General features: G+C 40.3%; 1 protein-coding gene across 1 annotated transcript in view; it reads right to left on the reverse strand.

Annotated features, from left to right (window-relative positions):
• The window catches only part of DNAH14 (dynein axonemal heavy chain 14), a 150,752-nt gene that overhangs the window by 59,760 nt on the left and 72,130 nt on the right, over nt 1-18,862 (reverse strand). The window contains exons 42-52 of the mRNA XM_083496005.1: nt 17,657-17,909; nt 17,053-17,161; nt 15,666-15,895; nt 11,999-12,115; nt 11,066-11,215; nt 9,952-10,084; nt 8,469-8,530; nt 5,015-5,193; nt 3,045-3,173; nt 956-1,096; nt 196-363 (exon numbers count right to left, since the gene is read on the reverse strand). Coding sequence (XP_083352131.1) covers nt 196-363; nt 956-1,096; nt 3,045-3,173; nt 5,015-5,193; nt 8,469-8,530; nt 9,952-10,084; nt 11,066-11,215; nt 11,999-12,115; nt 15,666-15,895; nt 17,053-17,161; nt 17,657-17,909 — 1,671 coding nt within the window. The remainder of the gene's footprint in view (nt 1-195; nt 364-955; nt 1,097-3,044; nt 3,174-5,014; nt 5,194-8,468; nt 8,531-9,951; nt 10,085-11,065; nt 11,216-11,998; nt 12,116-15,665; nt 15,896-17,052; nt 17,162-17,656; nt 17,910-18,862) is intronic.

Consider the following 18,862-nt stretch of genomic DNA (forward strand, 5'->3'; position numbering starts at 1 on the left):
TCCCGTCCTGTTGTCACATTCTGACTAATTCTAACCAATATTACATACCTCTTTTTGTTACAACTTTGCCTCACACATCTCTGGATGTGTAGGATACTTTACAGACGATGCCTGAGCTACATTTGCAAAAGTCCAGGCCAACAAATTGTAAAGCATGTTTATGATAAGTCTGAACAACCTGTCATCTTAACAGACCTTAAAAAGATCCCGTAGATTAAACGTGTAATGGCATTTAACTGGTGTTGGACGCACTTTATGAAGCATTCTATAGTACACAGCAATAGAGGCGCATGTTAAATTATCCTTGCATTTCTGAACTTCAGCCATGAATCTCTTGATATGTAAGTATGCTCCTAGTCGCACCTACAAGAAACAAAATATGTAACTTTTAAACATTTTCCACAAAATGCTCACTTGAAATAAATAATAAATATGTTAAATTATGAAGTACATATTTGTTTATGACTGAGATACAGTATGTGTGACTATTGTGTGCTATGATATTGAGGGGAAATATGTATATTTCTGCATCATGGAATCACAGAATTGTAGAGTTGGAAGGGACCCCAAGGGTCTTCTAGTCCAACCCCCTGCAATGCACAAATATCAACTAGGTCATACATGATAGATGGCCATCCAACCTCTGCTTAAACACCTCCAAGGAAGGAGAATCCATAACCTCCCGAAGGAGACTGTTCCACTGTTGAACAGCTCTTACTGTCAGAAAGTTTTGTCATCAGCAGATGACAAAATGGAGGACTGCTGCAAAATAAACTGTAGTGGAACAGAAAATACCAGATGAAAGGATGAATATTTGAATGGATTACGGCACTTTCCAACATCCCTATTTATGAGGTAGATTGTAGAGGAAAACATTTATATTTCATATATATTTTTGACAGTTTTGGTTGATTTTTTTAAGAGTCGTTAAATGATTCCTGCATTACCATATTACCTGGAAAATACGTTGTAAGGATTGTAAAGAAGTTACAGGCAAAACTAATGTGCAGAAACATGACAGAAGACGAGCACTAATCTCATTACTTCCTTCACTTGGCGGTGTACAAGTGGCAACCATAGCAACATCCTGGACATTCTGTGAGGGGAAGGCAAGAAAGTAAAAGCCTGAATCAAAATATTTTAAACAAGGCCAACACAATCTCTTGTGGCTTGCCGGCATCTCACTCCTTATTCCCCCTGCAATTACTCCTTTCTGTGGAACAGTCTTCAATAAGTCAAGTTGCATTTTATTTTAGTTTCCAAATACTACTCCTTTTCTGGAAAAGATCCCAGCTCATATTTGTTGCTCACTCCTGAGTACCTTATGGGGGTACTCTACCACCTAGCTAACATTTAAGCTACTCTCACTGTGCCCATGTCTATTCTGGTTTAAAAAAAAAAAAATTAGGCAAGCTGTACCAGATCAACAACATCCTGTTTCCTGTGGAAAAAGGTTTTCCTACCACAAGAGCAAAATCCCCTTTTGCTGCTCTGGAAGGGCACATTCCCTGAACGTGTTAAGGTGTATTTCAGATGATACTTCTTCACAGAATACATAGTTAAACTGTGAAATTCTCTACTACAACAAAATGTAGTGAGGTCAGCAACATGCATGACTTTAAAAGGGGGTTAAACACTATTATGGAGGATAAAGCTATTGATGACACCTAGTCAGTATTTCAGTCACTATGCCTTTGCAAATCTGTTTCTGGGGAACAGGAGTATGAAGAATGCAGTGATACTCAAGTTTGTTTGTAGGCTTCCCATAGGTATCTGGTTAGCCACTGTGAGAACAGGATAATATACCAGATGAGCTTTTGGCCTTGTTATGTACTGAGTTGAATAGGATCCAAACTGCAGCAGTCTGATTGGTCCTAGAACAATAGGATCCAAAATGCAGCAGTCTGATTGGTCCTAGAACAATAGGATTCAGAATGCAGCAGTCTGATTGGTCCTAGAACAATGCAGCAGTATGATTGGTTGGCAGGAACCACCCAATCCTGCTCCAGATAGAAGTGAATCCACAACCTGATTGGCTTACAGTAGAATTCCGGAATTAGCCAATCATGTGCAGCCCATTGTGTAAATAATGTATATAAAGCAGATACTGTGAGGGGACTTTCATTCATCCCTCCTCACCACTATGAGCTGAATAAAGAGCATGAAATCACTTTGCGACTCTGAGTATATTTCACTGGCGACGAAGGTGGGATCCCACTGAGCTGACGGCCACACACAGCACTGCAGCACCGCCACCTGCCGCACCGCTGCCTCGCACCGTGTATCCAGGCTTCAGCTCCAGGACACAAGGAACTCAGAATGGCAGCCAACAGCAGCTTCTCGCCATTCAACCCAGCACCTGGAGATTGGGAAGCATACGCCTCCCGTTTCACCTTCCTCCTAGAAGCCAAAGGGGTCACCGACGAAGAAGACGCCAAGAAGAGGGCGATATTCTTCAGCGTCTGCGGAGAGGAGACGTTTGAAATCGCCCGGGCTCTCCTTGCGCCTGAAGACGTCGCTACTGTTCCATACAAAACAATAATGGAACAGCTGAAGGGGCACTTTTCGCCGCAGCCCTCAGTGGTGGCTCGTCAAAATGCCTTCTACATGAAGCAGCAAGCCCCTGGGGAAACCATAACTGGGTTGCAACTCTGAGTATATTTCAGGCCTGATCCATTAGTGTTCTTTTGTTCTTAATTTATTCCAAAAACATAGAATTGGAATTATCTGTATGCACTGTTTGAGGAGTAAAAATCATAATCCCTTTTTACAACATTTATGAAACAAAGGTTTAAAAATTGAAGTATTTGATGCTTTCTTACTGCTGAAATGATGTTACATTATTTGAAATGGTTGTAATATTTAATTATAAGTTAACTATAATTAAATTGCACACATAAAATTATTATGGGATACTATAGGATATTAGATTATTTTTACTGTGTATTATATAAATTATTCTGTACATTTAATAAATTTAATAACTTTTAACAAGAAATAGAAATAATGAAAATTCAATAAAGAATTTCATATTTACACAATACCTTCCATGTAAGCTGCTCCGTGTCATAAAAACCTCCTAGGTCAAGAAACTGTCTAATTAGCTCAAGTGGTGGCTGGGACCCATACTCCTCTGCTATAGGTGCATTCAGATCATCAATAAACAGTAAAACCTTAGAATAAAATTATTATTATAGATGAGACACATTATCACAAGAGATTAACAAAAGTTATTGAATGTGCACTCCACAGCTTGCCAAATAAGTGATTGACAAAGCCTTGCCTGCTTAATATGTTGCCTGGAGTGTGTGCTTGCTCCTTTGCTACTTCCAATAGTATTTGTAACCTTTGCCCATGAGACAGAGTGGATTGCATGTTTATGCAATCTTACTAGTGGCACATCCATAATGGGGTGAGCACTGTTAGAGTGGTATTTTAACTGTGCTGTTCACCTAATAGATGTCAATATAAGTTGCGGATGTTACTGTGAGTAAATGGAGAGAGTCATCCTTGGGAATTGCGTATATGGACATTTTTACACACAGAATTCTCATCCAGCCTATGGGTACAGAAGCATATTGCTGTATCAGGGTGATAAACAGAAGTAAAGCTTTCTTTCTTTTTGTTATGTGCATCAGAAGAGAAGTTGAGGTGTGACTACAAAGAAATTTATTTCAAAAGAATTTCACCCTCAGAATCAAGTTTACTGAATTCGATTCAACATAAATTACAGATGGAACTGAAGTCTTCCGGGAATTAGCTTATCCTTTTGACAATATCCAACTCTCCAGTGAAACAAGCAGTAGTGTGGGAGGAGATTTGGCATTTACTACAGATAGCAGCAATTGAGCCAATTTCTCCAGAGCACTCCTTCTCCAGTATGCCATATTCTTTGTGATATCAAAAAAGGATGGCTCTTAGAAGGCGGTATTAGACACAAGGTAGTTGTTCATCGATCGGCAGAGCCTCGTTGACTCCATCCTGAATTTGCAGTAAACCAGTGGTTCCCAATTAGGGCCCCTTCCCTTGCCTCCCCACCAACGTTTTTTGTTTTTTGGTCATTTGTGCATGGTAATATCACACATTTTATGGTCTGTTTTTTTTAGTATACCTGAAATTATCTGTTTATTAGGGGCCACACCCCATTTTGTTCAAAAAAACTGCTTTGCAGAAGTAACTACCATAGAGTTATCTCCCCCCCCAAAAAGTAGGGGGTCTGTGGCTTAGCTTTTGAAAAATATTGAGGGTCCTCAGTAATTAGCTAATTGGGAACCACTGCAGTAAATCATAAACCGATTCAAAGTCAAGAAAGAGGGAGGACAAAGAACCTCTTTCTCCTTTACTGTGCCAGTTCTCTGCCCTTGTGCAAGGCAAGTACTCAGCTTTGGTGCTGGGAGCTAGCCTGAAAACCAAGTCTTTAGCATTATATAGTAAGAGGATGGTTTGGGGAATTTGAGAAATTAAACAACCACCCAGACAACCACCCAGACAATCCCAAATATGTACATGCTAGAACAAGAAGAGGAGGAAACAACGTGAGAAAGAAAAACAGAGGAAAATACACGTAACCTCAAAATAAAGGCTCTCACACTTCAAAGAGCGGTACAATATGCCTGTTCTATGCCTGTTAGGGAGAGCGGATGTACAGATTTTTTTGTTGTCAATTTCTACTTGTCATTAGGCCCGAGTGATACTTGGTCTTCAACGTCACGATATATCACCAGCTAAACATTGTGATATACGTAGAGGCACTGGCTTGGCTGTATGGTTTTTCTCGCATCATTATTTTTGCATAGCATACACACACACACACACACACACACACCTCATGATTCACAATATATTGCCAGGTTAAAAATTATGAAACCGATATCACAATACGGACTTCAACCTGGTTTTGGACAATATATCAATATATCATCCAGACCTAGTTGTCATATAACATATAATATAATGAATTATTCATAGTATATTTTTAATAAACTTCCTCAAAAGATCTTCACCTACTTCTTACCTGTTTAAATTGTGGAGCACCCAGGATATCTTTACTTTTTAGTATTAATTTCTGAAGAATCAAAGCCTTTGTTTGGGCAGCACTGGTATGAGCACTCAACTGCAGCGTAGAAATAATAGTACCACTTGTACATGTTTCTTCCAGATCAGGCTCTTCTCTTGGCGAGCTCAGGGTTGACACTAATACAAAATTAACAGTTAGAACCCTACAGGATTAATAAACCTCACCTTTCTAACCTATCACAGTATGCTATTTTTATTCTATTTGCCAATGAAAAGCATTAACAGGTCAAATACATTACTTGTTAATTTTCTGACTATAAGGATATTTTCAACTTAATTCTTAATTGAGGGTTTTACCATTTTTATCTATAAAGCAACAAGATTGGATGACTTCAACAATAAAATAATTTTCCTACTACTAAACATCAATTCATCTGACTGAAGAGGTACTAGCAATCATTAATCCGAATGTTTTACATTGGAGCTGAAAGTGAGCACAATATATAAATAATGTTTTAATACATATTTCTGCCCGATATCTTAGCTTTATTTTAAGAATAAGAGAAAATCTCAAACTACCTTGTTGAATGGTAAGTCCTCCTACCATACTATCTGCCCCTGCAAACCTTCCTCCAATTAATTTTTAGTCAAAATATAAATGCAACTTTTGCTCTTTAAAGACCTTTACAGCTAGGGATGTGGGAAGGATTTGTTCAGCTCATATTTTAATTTGAACCTGCCGAATCTGCACTTTCCAAATCAATATGTAAACTGAAACAGTTATCATCTGAAAGTTTTACTTCTCTGGACTTCTGATGGAGGAAAATGGTGGACTGATCATCTTCCGTCAGCAGCTTGCCAACACAGATGATTATGTGGTGATTGGTGATAGCCAGGCCATAAATCTTGGCTATTGAATTGAGTGAACTTGGATATGATAAGAGTGAACAGGATATTTAACCTCTGATGCTCTGCAAAAGCTGTTGCCTACGTTGGGAGACTAAGAAGCTATCAGCACCTCAGAACACTGGCAAAGGTGAGTGACTAAGAGCAGAGAAACCAATATTGCGTCCAAAAGCCACGTAAGAGTTCTAATGGACAAAACCTCCCTTTCTCTAACTATCTTCAACTATACCTGAGACAGATATACAGTGGTACCTCGGGTTAATAACTTAATTTGTTCTGGAGGTCCGTTCTTAACCTGAAACTGTTCTTAACCTAGACACCACTTTAGCTAATGGGGCCTCCTGCTGCCACCGCGTGATTTCTGTTCTTATCCTGAAGCAAAGTTATTAACCCGAGGTACTATTTCTGGGTTAGCAGAGTCTGTAACCTCAAGTGTCTGTAACCCGAGGTACCACTGTAATTCACAAATTTGAAGGTTTCTCTGTCTGCCTGTGAAAATTTACTTCTGGTGAGTGAGCTACTTTCTGACTCCTGGAGAGCCGATCATAAAAGGCTGAACTAAAAATACACTCTAATTCTTTGAACCAAGAAAGTTTAAAATGGTCAAGGGCCATTCTCTGAATGCTTTATTTTTAATTCTCTGTTTTCCTAATGGAAATGTTGCACTGGAACTGAAAGTAATTTTACTACTTCATACTGACTTCGTGGGAAAGGAATGTGCTTTGATAAGAGATTATGCTGTGAAGATCTTAAAGTGGAGATGGGGGATTGAATATTTTAAGGTACAGATTGAATTGCTAATAAGACTAAGAACATTCGATATGGCAAAAAACATTCCATTGACTGTTGGCATCTTACAGCAATTATTGGATGAGAACTTAAAAGAAATTAGAGCTAAGATTATTCTTAGAGCTCTGACCCAAATAATGCTGGGCTCTCAATGGGATGGGAGTGTCAGTTTTGCATTTTTTGGTACAGAAAGTATTGGTTTAAAGTGTAGAAATATTTTCTATGCTAATTGATTCAAGAAGGTTCTGGAAGCTTCTCTGTGTGATACAAGCTGGTGCAAATGATTCGTCTTGAACAGAACCATCACTCCAATTATCATCAACTTCTGCTTCTAGCAAAGAGGATGGAGAGGAAGGAAAAGGAAACCTTAGCCTCTTCTCCCATAGAGTTAAAGGGGCTAGAGGAAGAGTCCCTAAGATCCAACTGCCTCCCCTGGGTGGCAGAATGAGTTGCTTCCTTTGACCTAGGCTGCTTCTTTGGAGGTAAGTTTAAATGCAGTTCAGAGGACAATGAAACAATAAGGGCTTACTTCAACTGCTCAATCAATGAGGCTGGAAAGGTTTGAGAAATGGCGGGTAGAGCACCCTGAGTGGCTGGAGAAGGATCATGATGGTCTTGTCCCTGTTCCTCAGTAAAACCTATAAATTCTGGCTCAGATTCTGATAAAGTGTCAACCTGGGCCTCACCAGCAGGTAACGGTATAATCTTACCATTCAACTGATTGGAAGGAAGCACTTTTAGGAGCTGAGGCCTGCTCTGTATTGTGAGTCTGGGACTGAGGTAAAATTATGGAAGTAAGATGCTTTTTTGGAAGGGCCGGGGGAGCAAATAAGTGGAAGGACAAAACAAAGAGCAACAGAAAGGGTTTTTTTGTGAAAAAAACCACAATGCACAGACAAACAAACAACTGTAAAACTAAAATGACAATAAGGGAAATCGGAGGTTCAGAGACTAGTAAAAAACCTAGTTGAGTCAGGAGAGTTGGGAGGAACGTACTGTCTGTGTCTAGACAGGAGGAAAAACTGAGGGAGTCCAGCCTACTTCCCACAAGTCTTTGCTGCTGTCTAGTGTCTCACGACAAGGTGAACACTCATTCCATTGGATACGACGCCCCAGGAACTAAAATGTACTCAATCTTGCAGACAAACAACAAATGCCTTCAGTTCTCCCCAACTCTCCATCAGTTCCATTACCTGGTCTGAGCAGAAACCAAGCAGCTTTCCTTGCTGTATTACATAAACTAAGCTAGCAGGGGATTGAAACACTCTTGCAAGCGTTATCTGCTTGGAGGTCCCTTGGTCTTTCCAGATCTTATCCAGAGCTTATCCAGATCTCTGTTTGCTCCACCACTTTCCCCTGGGAGCCCAGTCTTTAAGGCTGAATCAAAACAAATGGCAATTGGGGTTTCAGCATTGTCATTTGTTCCAATTATTGCTAAAGTGTGATTTTTCTGGGGGAAAGTGGCAGGGAAAAGGCAAAACTGCTCAGACCCGTGCCTAGAAAGGATAGAACAGGTAGAAGTGTGAGCGAGCCTTAAATCTGTCCCTATTTTAGGAGCAGTATGGCAACCAATCACTAAGGGAATGTCGTCAATACAACCTATTTTACTTCTGCACCACAAGCAATTTCATTGCCTTATTAAATTGTGCCATTTGCTCCAAACTTTATTGAAGGTGCAGCATGATATCTTTAAAACCAACAAAAAATCTGAACCTGAATATTTTTCTTAATTTATATAACAATCAATGTCATCATACATATCTCTCTAGCTGAAGCGTGTGGTGTTCTCCCAGATGAACGAAGTCCAGATCTCATCAAGCTAGGTAAAAGAACACACACCCACACAAATGAAAAAATGCAAGGTGTAAATTCTAATCAGTACTGGCACAGTACTACAAAACAAAACTTAACCAGTTATTTCTAATGGGAAAGATATGCCACACAAATTGAGAAGATGAAACTTTGCCTTCCTCTTTTCCTCCCTATAGCTCCTTTGCTCTCAAATCTGCTCCAGAGCAGACTTCTATGGTGGTGGGGAGAGGCACAGGAGCTGCAGAGTGAAGAAAAGGTAAGTCCTAAAGTAAGGTGCTAATACAGTGGTACCTCAGGTTAAGTACTTAATTCGTTCCGGAGGTCCGTTCTTAACCTGAAACTGTTCTTAACATGAAGCACCACTTTAGCTAATGGGGCCTCCTGCTGCCGCCATACCACCGGAGCACAGTTTCTGTTCTCATCCTGAAGCAAAGTTCTTAACCCGAGGTACTATTTCTGGGTTAGAGGAGTCTGTAACCTAAGCGTATGTAACCTGAAGCGTATGTAACCCGAGGTACCACTGTAAAAGAAAGTGTCTTCATGTTGTGGGGAATATAATTCTCTCACCACAGATGGCACAACTGTATCAGTCTGGCTGGCCCCACAACCTTACAATTAGAAAGGGAGGGGACGTTTCCAGAGCAAACGGCATAACCAGAACACAGCTCATTCCCCTACTACACAAAAAATCCCACCCCACTTTTTTCATCTTGCGCTATCCAATCTGATCCTAAAGGTATTACCAAGTTAGCATGACTGAACAAACATTTTCTCTTGTTTGCGCCCTTTCCTTCTCGCCAGATTAAAAATGTATGCTATCAGAGTGCAGGAGAGAGACAACCCCAGCATCAAACTCCCTCCCTCCTTTACTGAGGTTCTCTGTGGCACCTTTAAAATCCTGATTTCTTGCCCTGTGTATTTGAGAAATAAGTGGTTATGGGGAAAATAAAAGTTTTAGCAAGTTTCTCACATGAAAGGTCATGTGTGGAGCAGGTGTTTATGTGCCTACCACCTATCTATCCCTCCAGAATACAATCTAAGTAATTTCGTTGTCCCCGAGAGGGGGCAATGACAATAAAGATATTATTATTATTATTATTATTATTATTATTATTAAAGAAAAAGAAAATAGCTGTGCCCACATGTGCTGAAAGCTGGTGGCCCACTCCACCTCTTGCATTCTTCTTCCTCCCCCGGCCCTGACAAAATGCTGAGTTGCTGCTACCACTACCAGTAACAAAGCCAGCCAGCCTGCTCTTGGGGCTCCAGCAGCTTAATAGAACTTTAAAATATACACAAAATGTATGCAGCACATTGCGTTCAGATTATCAGTATTTTAGAGGGCAAGTAAGGATATTGACAGTTCAAAAGAGGCTTGTCCTGTCCGAACGAGGACACCTGATAGCCATTTTAAACTTCAGATGTTACCTGGTTCTTGTTGTTTCTCTGTAATAAAAGACATCTCCTAAAAGAGTTCCCATTCTTATACTTAATCCGCCTTGTCTCTGAAGTTTTTGAAGCATGCTCTCAATCATGGTAGTCTTTCCACTACCAGGGTCTCCTAAATATAACAAATAGGTTATTTTATTTATTTGTCCATAGCTTTTTCCATGGACGTGCTCAAGGCAACAAAAAGATAAAAACCACTATTAAACATTTACATAATCAGCAACAAAATCACGGAAACAGCAGAGGATACCGATCACTCACAATAAACAGCATTCAGGAACTGCCTGCAAAAACAAAAAGGTGATCCTATTGCCACCCGAGGAATGACTACAAGCAGGGAGACCTAGGTTGAAAACTCTACTCAGCCATAAAATTCATTTCAAATTGACTGTGGGGAGAGAGAACCTTACACTGCCCTGAACTTTTGGAGGAAGACAGGGTGGAATACACCAAGGGCCTCATTAAGTGAAGGGTATGGAGAAGCAGATTCACTCCAAGAGATATGGAAATCCATGCCAGTTTAAGGTTTAAAATTAAAAGACTTGTTTAGCCCAGAAATTAACTGCAGAGGAGGTTTTGGAGTAGCACAACTGGTTCAGCAGCACTGGGTGCTGCGCCACAGGGGGCGCCACAACAGTGCTGGAGAACAAAGTGTGAGAGGAGGGACACACACAGAATTTTAGTGTTGCACAAGACGCCGTTGAAATTTGAGAGCCCCAAATCTGCCACCGGTAACTGGTAATTGGTCTACTGCAGACGGGCTGAAACAACAGTAATCTAACACCCTTTATGAACATGTGAGGACCTGTGATTTTTTTTTTTAAAAAAAGTATGTTAAATATGAATATTCTATAAGAATCTTAGCATTTCATGATTATCTGAAAATATATAACAATTCAAATCAGGTCAGGACTTCATGGCCTCCATGACAAGCGTGGAGCTGTATCAAATTGTCATTGGTCTAACACATCAGGCTATGCCTCATTTCCAAAAGCAAACAAGAACCCTGGGACCAATGGAATCTTGCACTGCTTAGAGATTGGGGTGGCATTCAACAATACCTATTCTGTTTTACAGTACTTGAGAATCTTACCTATTATTAATACTGGCTGTTTATTCAGTAAAAGAAGGCTCATTAGGAAATGGTGCCGAATTGTATCAATGTTGGGAATAAATGTAGAAAGCTCACATTTCTTTTCTTCGTCTTTTTCTGCTTTATCAGGATTTGACCTACTTGCAGTTTCTAATTTTAAAATAAAACAAAAACATTTCTTTCAATTATCTGAAATATTGTTTTGTTATCTTAAATTTAAGAAATATGAATATGATTGTCTAAATCAGCAGTGATCGAAAGGTAGATTGGGATCCAGGCTGCAGAGCACACAGCACAATCCACTTGGAGCCCTCTGTTCATATATGTAGTGTTACGTATGAATTGGGCAAAAGTATATGGAACATTTTGTAACAGGACCATAGGTGCCCTGGTCCCTTCCACCCCCCAAAATATTTAGACCCCCTCCGCAATATTTTCTGCAAGTTGGCATCTCCCTCCCTCGGGCAACTACCTCCCCCCTAGCAGGCACTGCGTGCAGGTGGAGGGTGGCGAGAGGTGGGAAGGGAGGCCTGCACCCAGTTGTGCATGTCAGAAGAAGGTGTGCTTTACAGACGTGTGGGGAGAGAGAGGAGTAAGGGGGGCAGGCGAGTCCCCCCAATATTTTGTTCAAGTTGGCACCTATGAATAGGACCATTAAGAACTTTATAGCAAGAGTTTATAGTAAACTCTTGATTCATGGAGATAATTTTACCATTAGAAAAATGTATTGAGGTAACCAATTTTTCAATAAATATTCTCAGGTGTTTATTTGATTTAAACATATATATACTGCTTCCCTGTATGTACAATGTGTCTTACAATGAAAAAATACTTCACAATTTTAGTGTATTTCTGAGCCTTAAATTTTAAGAAACAAAATTATTCTTTCAGGAACATTATGCCAAAATACAACAAGAACAACAACATTCTTACCCTTCTGAATAAGAAACTGTGTGCTAGGAACTAAATTTGCCCATGGTTCAAATTCTCCCGTTCGTAAATCCACAAAATAATCAAAAACAGTTTTGTTGTCAGTTGGAAACTGAATATCTGAAAGTCAGGGAGGAGAGCAGTATGTTACAAACAAATGTAAGTGTTGTATCTGCTATGAAACGTATAGCTGATATAGTTGTGTCATAGAATTGCCACAAAATGAAATGTTTGGGTAAACAGTTCTATGAGCATTAACAGGTAAGATGCATTTAGGTGTCAAACACAGTTATTCAGTCATGTTTAAACTAGTTAATCTGCAGAGTTTTGCATGTAGATGTTCCCAGGAGCAGTTCCCAACATCTCCAGCTAATTTAGTTCTTTAATAAATCTATTGATTATTGTTCATTTTTTTACTAAAAAAAATTAAATTTCTACCTCACCCTTCCTCCCAGAGAAGCCCTGGGTGCCTGCCAAAGATTCTCCTGTAGAAGGGCAAGGAAAAAGCTGTTGCCACTCAGTGTTGACAATATTGGGCTAAATGGAACAATAGGCTGACTTGGGATACAGCTGTTTCTTGTGTTCAACCACATGGCATTAATGCTAGAAGTATTCCAGCATTGTCCAGGTAGTCTAGATGTTAACTGCATTACTAATAGTCAAAATAAAAAATTGCTTCCAGTAGCACCTTAAAGACCAACTAAGTTAGTTCTTGGTATGAGCTTTCGTGTGCATGCACACTTCTTCAGATACACAGTGTGCATGCACACGAAAGCTCATACCAAGAACTAACTTAGTTGGTCTTTAAGGTGCTACTGGAAGCAATTTTTTTTTTGACTATGGCAGACCAACACGGCTACCTATCTGTAACTGCATTACTAATAGTCCACCTCCACATGTCAGACAGTGTTCTCTTCTATGGTGGCAAAGACACCTTTAGCACAGTGAATAAAAAGGTATATTAAGGATTTAGATTTAGAAAGGTATATTATTAGATTTAGAAAGGTATATTAAGGATTTAGATTTGCTGGACAGAGTGCCTGAAGAACTATGGATGGAGGCTCACAACATTATACAGGAGGCAGCAGCAAAAACCATCCCAATGAAAAGGAAATGCAAGAAAGCAAAGTGGCTGTCCAACGAGGCCTTACAAATAGCAGGGGAGAGAAGGCAAGCAAAATGAGAGGGAGATAGTGAAAGATACAGAAATTGAATGCAGATTTCCAAGAAATAGCAAGGAGAGACAAGAAGGCTTTCTTAAACGAGCCATGCAAAGAAATAGAGGAAAACAACAGAATGGGAAGAACCAGAGATCTGTTCAAGAAAATTGGAGATATGAAAGGAACATTTCGTACAAAGATTACCATAATAAAGGACAAAAGTGGTAAGGACCTAACAGAAGCAGAAGACATCAAGAAGAGGTGGCAAGAATACACAGAGGAATTATACCAGAAAGATATGGATGGCTTGTACACCCCCGGTAATGTGGTTACTGACCTTGAGCCAGACATCCTGGAGAGTGAAGTCAAATGGGCCTTAGAAAGCACTGCAAATAACAAGGCCAGTGGAAGTGATGGTATTCCAGCTGAACTGTTTAAAATTTTAAAAGATGATGCTGTTAAGGTGCTACACTCAATATGCCAGCAAGTTGGGAAAACTCAGCAGTGGCCAGAGGATTGGAGAAGATCAGTCTACATCCCAATTCCAAAGAAGGGCAGTGCCAAAGAATGCTCTAACTACCGCAAAATTGCACTCATTTCACACGCTAGCAAGGTTATGCTTAAAATTCTACAAGGAAGGCTCAAGCAGTATGTGGACCGAGAACTCCCAGAAGTGCAAGCTGGATTTAGAAGAGGCAGAGGAACCAGAGACCAAATTGCAAACATGCGCTGGATTATGGAGAAAGCTAGAGAGTTCCAGAAAGACATCTACTTCTGCTTCATTGACTATGCAAAAGCCTTTGACTGTGTCGACCACAGCAAACTATGGCAAGTTCTTAAAGAAATGGGAGTGCCTGATCACCTCATCTGTCTCCTGAGAAGTCTCTATGTGGGACAAGAAGCTACAGTTAGAACTGCATATGTAATAACTGATTGGTTCAAAATTGGGAAAGGAGTATGACAAGGCTGTATATTGTCTCCCTGCTTATTTAACTTATATGCAGAATTCATCATGCAAAAGGCTGGGCTGGATGAATCCCTAGCCGGAATTAAGATTGCCGGAAGAAATATCAACAACCTCAGATATGCAGATGACACAACCTTGATGGCAGGAAGTGAGGAGGAATTAAAGAACCTTTTATTGAGGGTGAAGGAGGAGAGTGCAAAATATGGTCTGAAGCTCAACATCAAAAAAACGAAGATCATGGCCACTGGGCCCATCACCTCCTGGCAAATAGAAGGGGAAGAAATGGAGGCAGTGAGAGATTTTACTTTCTCAGGCTCCATGATCACTGCAGATGGTGACAGCAGCCTCGAAATTAAAAGACACCTGCTTCTTGGGAGAAAAGCAATGACAAACCTAGACAGCATCTTAAAAAGTAGAGACATCACCTTGCCAACAAAGGTCCGTATAGTAAAAGCTATGGTTTTCTCGGTAGTGATGTATGGAAGTGAGAGCTGGACCATAAAGAAGGCTGAGCGCCAAAGAATTGATGCTTTTGAATTATGGTGCTGGAGGAGACTCTTGAGAGTCCCATGGACTGCAAGAAGATCAAACCTATCCATTCTTAAGGAAATCAGCCCTGAGTGCTCCCTGGAAGGACAGATTGTGAAGCTGAGGCTCCAGTACTTTGGCCACCTCATGAGAAGAGAAGACTCCCTGGAAAAGACCCTGATGTTGGGAAAGATGGAGGGCACAAGGAGAAGGGGACGACAGAGGATGAGATGGTTGGATAGCGTTCTTGAAGCTACCAACATGAGTTTGACCAAACTGCGGGAGGCAGTGGAAGACAGAAGTGCCTGGCGTGCTCCGGTCTATGGGGTCACGAAGAGTCGGACACGACTAAACGACTAAACAACAACAACAACAACATAAAAAGGTAATGGGACCCCTGACCATTAGATCCAGTCGTGACCCGACTCTGGGGTTGCGGCGCTCATCTCGCTTTATTGGCCGAGGGAGCCGGCGTTTGCCTGCAGACAGCTTCCGGGTCACGTGGCCAGCATGACTAAGTTGCTTCTGGTGAACCAGCGCCAGTGCACAGAAATGTCGTTTACCTTCCCGCTGGAGCGATACCTATTTATCTACTTGCACTTTGTGCTTTCGAACTGCTAGGTTGGCAGGAACTGGGACCGAACAATGGGAGCTCACCCCGTCGCGGGGATTCGAACCGCCGACCTTCTGATTGGCAAGTCCTAGGCTCTGTGGTTTAACCCACAGCGCCACCCACGTCACAGTGTATAGATGATCCATTTATACTGAATCAAAGAGCAGTAATGCACAGTAACTGTAAAGATGCAGTAGCAGGTGATGATAGTTGTTCAAATGTGAATCTTAGGCTGTAATCCCAACCAAGTACTTAAATGTAAGCGGGGTTATAACTGCAGCTTCACCACAGTGGTCTTGGGCCATTTCCAATTCCACTATTCCATTAGTCTTTAAAGCTGAATTGAATAAATTTAGAATGTATTCTATCTGATTAGTATATTGTAAAAACGGAAAAGCTTACTAGCTGGTGGTTGTCTTTCAAATATCTCACGAACAAGGTAATTGAAGTCCTGGGTTACAGTCACAAGATCATCGTGGCTGGTGTATATACCAATTAGAGTCTCACCCTCATGTTCTTCCTCTCTTTTTAAAATTCCTCCAACAGCCCAGGTAAATGCAAATATATAAAGTTTTCCCAACATTAGCATCATATTATTAGGTTGCTTCTCCCAAAACCATATCTGCTCTGGCCTGAAAGTAATGAGGGGGAAAAACCATAATAATAATAATAATAATAATAATAATAATAATAATAATCACAATATTTGATTTAGTAACTAGCAATGCTTTGTGCTCCTTTGAGGAAGGTCAGGATACAAAAGTAGCATAGTTAAAACAACAATAGAAGAAAACAAATTAACTTTATAAACAACATCAACTTTATAAACATCTGGGTAGGCTTGTCTAAACAAGAATGTTTTTAGCAGTCACCAAAAAGAATACAGTGAAGGTGCCTGCTTGATAGCAATAGGCAAGGCATTCCAAAGTGTAGGTCCTGCCACACTAAACAGTTGCTGTATTTTTCGCTCTATAAGACGCACCAGACCACAAGACGCACCTAATTTTTGGAGGAGGAAAACAAGGGGGGGAAAATATGAATCTCAGAAGCCAGAACAGCAAGAGGGATCGCTGCGCAGTGAAAGCAGCAATCCCTCTTGCTATACTGGCTTCTGTGATAGCTGTGCAGCCTGCATTTGCTCCATAAGATGCACACACATTTCCCCTTACTTTTTAGGAGGGAAAAGGTGAGACTTATAGAGCAAAAAATACGGTATGATGTGTCAGGGAACTGCCATCAGTGCCGGAGGGAGAGAGTAAAATCCAGAGGGATTCCAGAGAGCGTCCCGGGAGTGGGAGAGGAAGCCCATCTTCTGGGGAAGAGAATCAGTGTAGCACCAGTGGAGAAGGGGGGCAGATGGGGGAAGCGGCGAGGCGGTCCCATGACTCCTTGCCGGGGACCAGCGGGGAGAGTAGAGGTCCTCCGCTGCCTACGCCCTACTTGCGCAGAAGGCTTTCGCGCATAGAGAGTAGGAGGAGACTAGGCGTCAAAGAGCTTCTTTGCTGGAAGAAGTTTAAGAAACGCCCACTGACGGATTCTGCCAGCGATTGAGACAGCCACGGGAGAGTGGCTGTCCGGACACAAAAGGTTCATTCAGGCAACCCAGCCAGGTGTTTGCACCGGCTTACGCACAAGCAACCCCTAGAACCATTACATGATGCATCATGCATAAAAATAAATTCAGTAGTTAGATCCAGTGTTTCCTATCTGTCTTTTGAGGATATAGTTTTAAATACAAGGATTTCATCGCATTTTGATAATCTAGCAAGTACACACAAGGCTCACTCACCTTTTCTTCAACACAGATGGGACGATTTCGCTGCCTGCATCTGATATCCTACGAGATGCTTTCATCATTGTTGGTGTCAAAGTAATTGAGCTTCGTATTCTTCTTTCGGCTTTAATATAACAAATCACATTATGCATTTGGCCCATTCAGAAAGAAGTCCAATATAAAACTATAGCTTCAAAAAAATCTTAATTTCCTTGTGTTGGTGGTATAGTGGTTAGCATAGCTGCCTTCCAAAAAAATCATAATTTCCTATACAATTGATTTTACACTTTAATTACAAGAATATTTTCCACTTGGAGCCTAAACCAGCTCATCCTAAACCATTGCTGAGCTACAAATATTCACCAAGTACTAATTGTTTTCTGTGGTGTGCAAGTTGGACGTGTCTCTAAAATTATTTGACCCATCAATGCCTCAATATTCTGTGTTGGAGGAACGAGGTTTCTCCAAATGTCTTTGATATTAAGGGCAAAGAGATATCAGTGGTCCCAAAGACCACATGCTGAAAAGCAAGAATTACAGAAAGACACCCAGAACACTATTACACTTCTTACACATTTATCATATCACTAAAAATTAGACTTGTAATGCATTCACTTACGTAGTTGTAATGTATCCTGTTGCATCATTATTTGAAGAAATGAATCAAGAATTCTGCAGATATTCATTACAATCCCCATCTGATGTACAGGGAACGGTTGCATTTTCTTATGTTCATTCAGAAAGTTCATCCCCTTTTTTACACTTGAGTGAAACAAACTTGATAAGTACTCAATATCATTTTGTGCCAATAGTTCAGAAAAGCCTTCTAACCATGTACTGACATATGGTTCCCATCCCAGATCAACTGGATCCTACAATAAAACAAATGAACAAATTTTCAGAATTGCTTCTACATTGCTTCTGCATATTTATGTTATTTATATCTAGATTCTGCTTGTGAAATATGAAACATGCACATACGTTTTCCTACTATGATACAGATCAGCTATCTGTTCTATGTCTTGGGGAAAATGTGCTATACAGATTTTCTACATGGGAAGAGATATCCATGTAGAAAGTTGCAATGTTTGAAACGGCTTCCATTAAGGATGATATCTTTGGTTGGCATTGGCAAAGGATGCTAGTTTTAAAAATGCTTACTCTTTAAGTTTTTCAACTTGTACAAGAAGAAAATGCTAACATTTTTGTACCTTTTCTCTTTCTTCTTTTTCTTTACATCACTTTATTTCTTTATAATTCAAAAGTTTTCAATAAAATATTGAAAAACAGGCAAAAAAGAGAAAAATACAAGAAAATACTAAATGAACAAAACATAAAATGTTTAATACAGAGCATATATTGTTCCAGCAATTTGCTACTCAGGGCTGCATCAGACAAAGTAGTTCCATTAGCTGAATAATTTTTGTCTGCACAATTAAACTTCCTCTCCCTGGGTGCCCCCCATAGATTTAAAAGAAGCATATTATACCCAATGGGGATTCCAAGTGGAGAATCTATGATCTTGAGAGAAATCAAGGCAATTATTTAACCAGAGCATTAAAAGAAATAGCAGGTCTATTGTGTTATCGTCCCCCTGATCAAAATGCTCAGGGAAATATTGAGATGAAGAATGAAATCAAGGAAGTATCCAAAATACATGTTATAATAATAGGGAAATTCAACTACCCACCCATAGATTGGCTACATATGTGTTACAGTCATGACAAAGAGGTAAAATTTTTCGATACTCTAAATGATGGTAGCCTAGAATAGAATAATTCGTGCACTTCCAGTCTGCAAATGGTGCCATGAGCAGCGACTACCC

This window comes from Podarcis liolepis (assembly GCF_965112155.1).
Source record: "Podarcis liolepis genome assembly, chromosome: 3".
Lineage (NCBI taxonomy): Eukaryota > Metazoa > Chordata > Lepidosauria > Squamata > Lacertidae > Podarcis > Podarcis liolepis.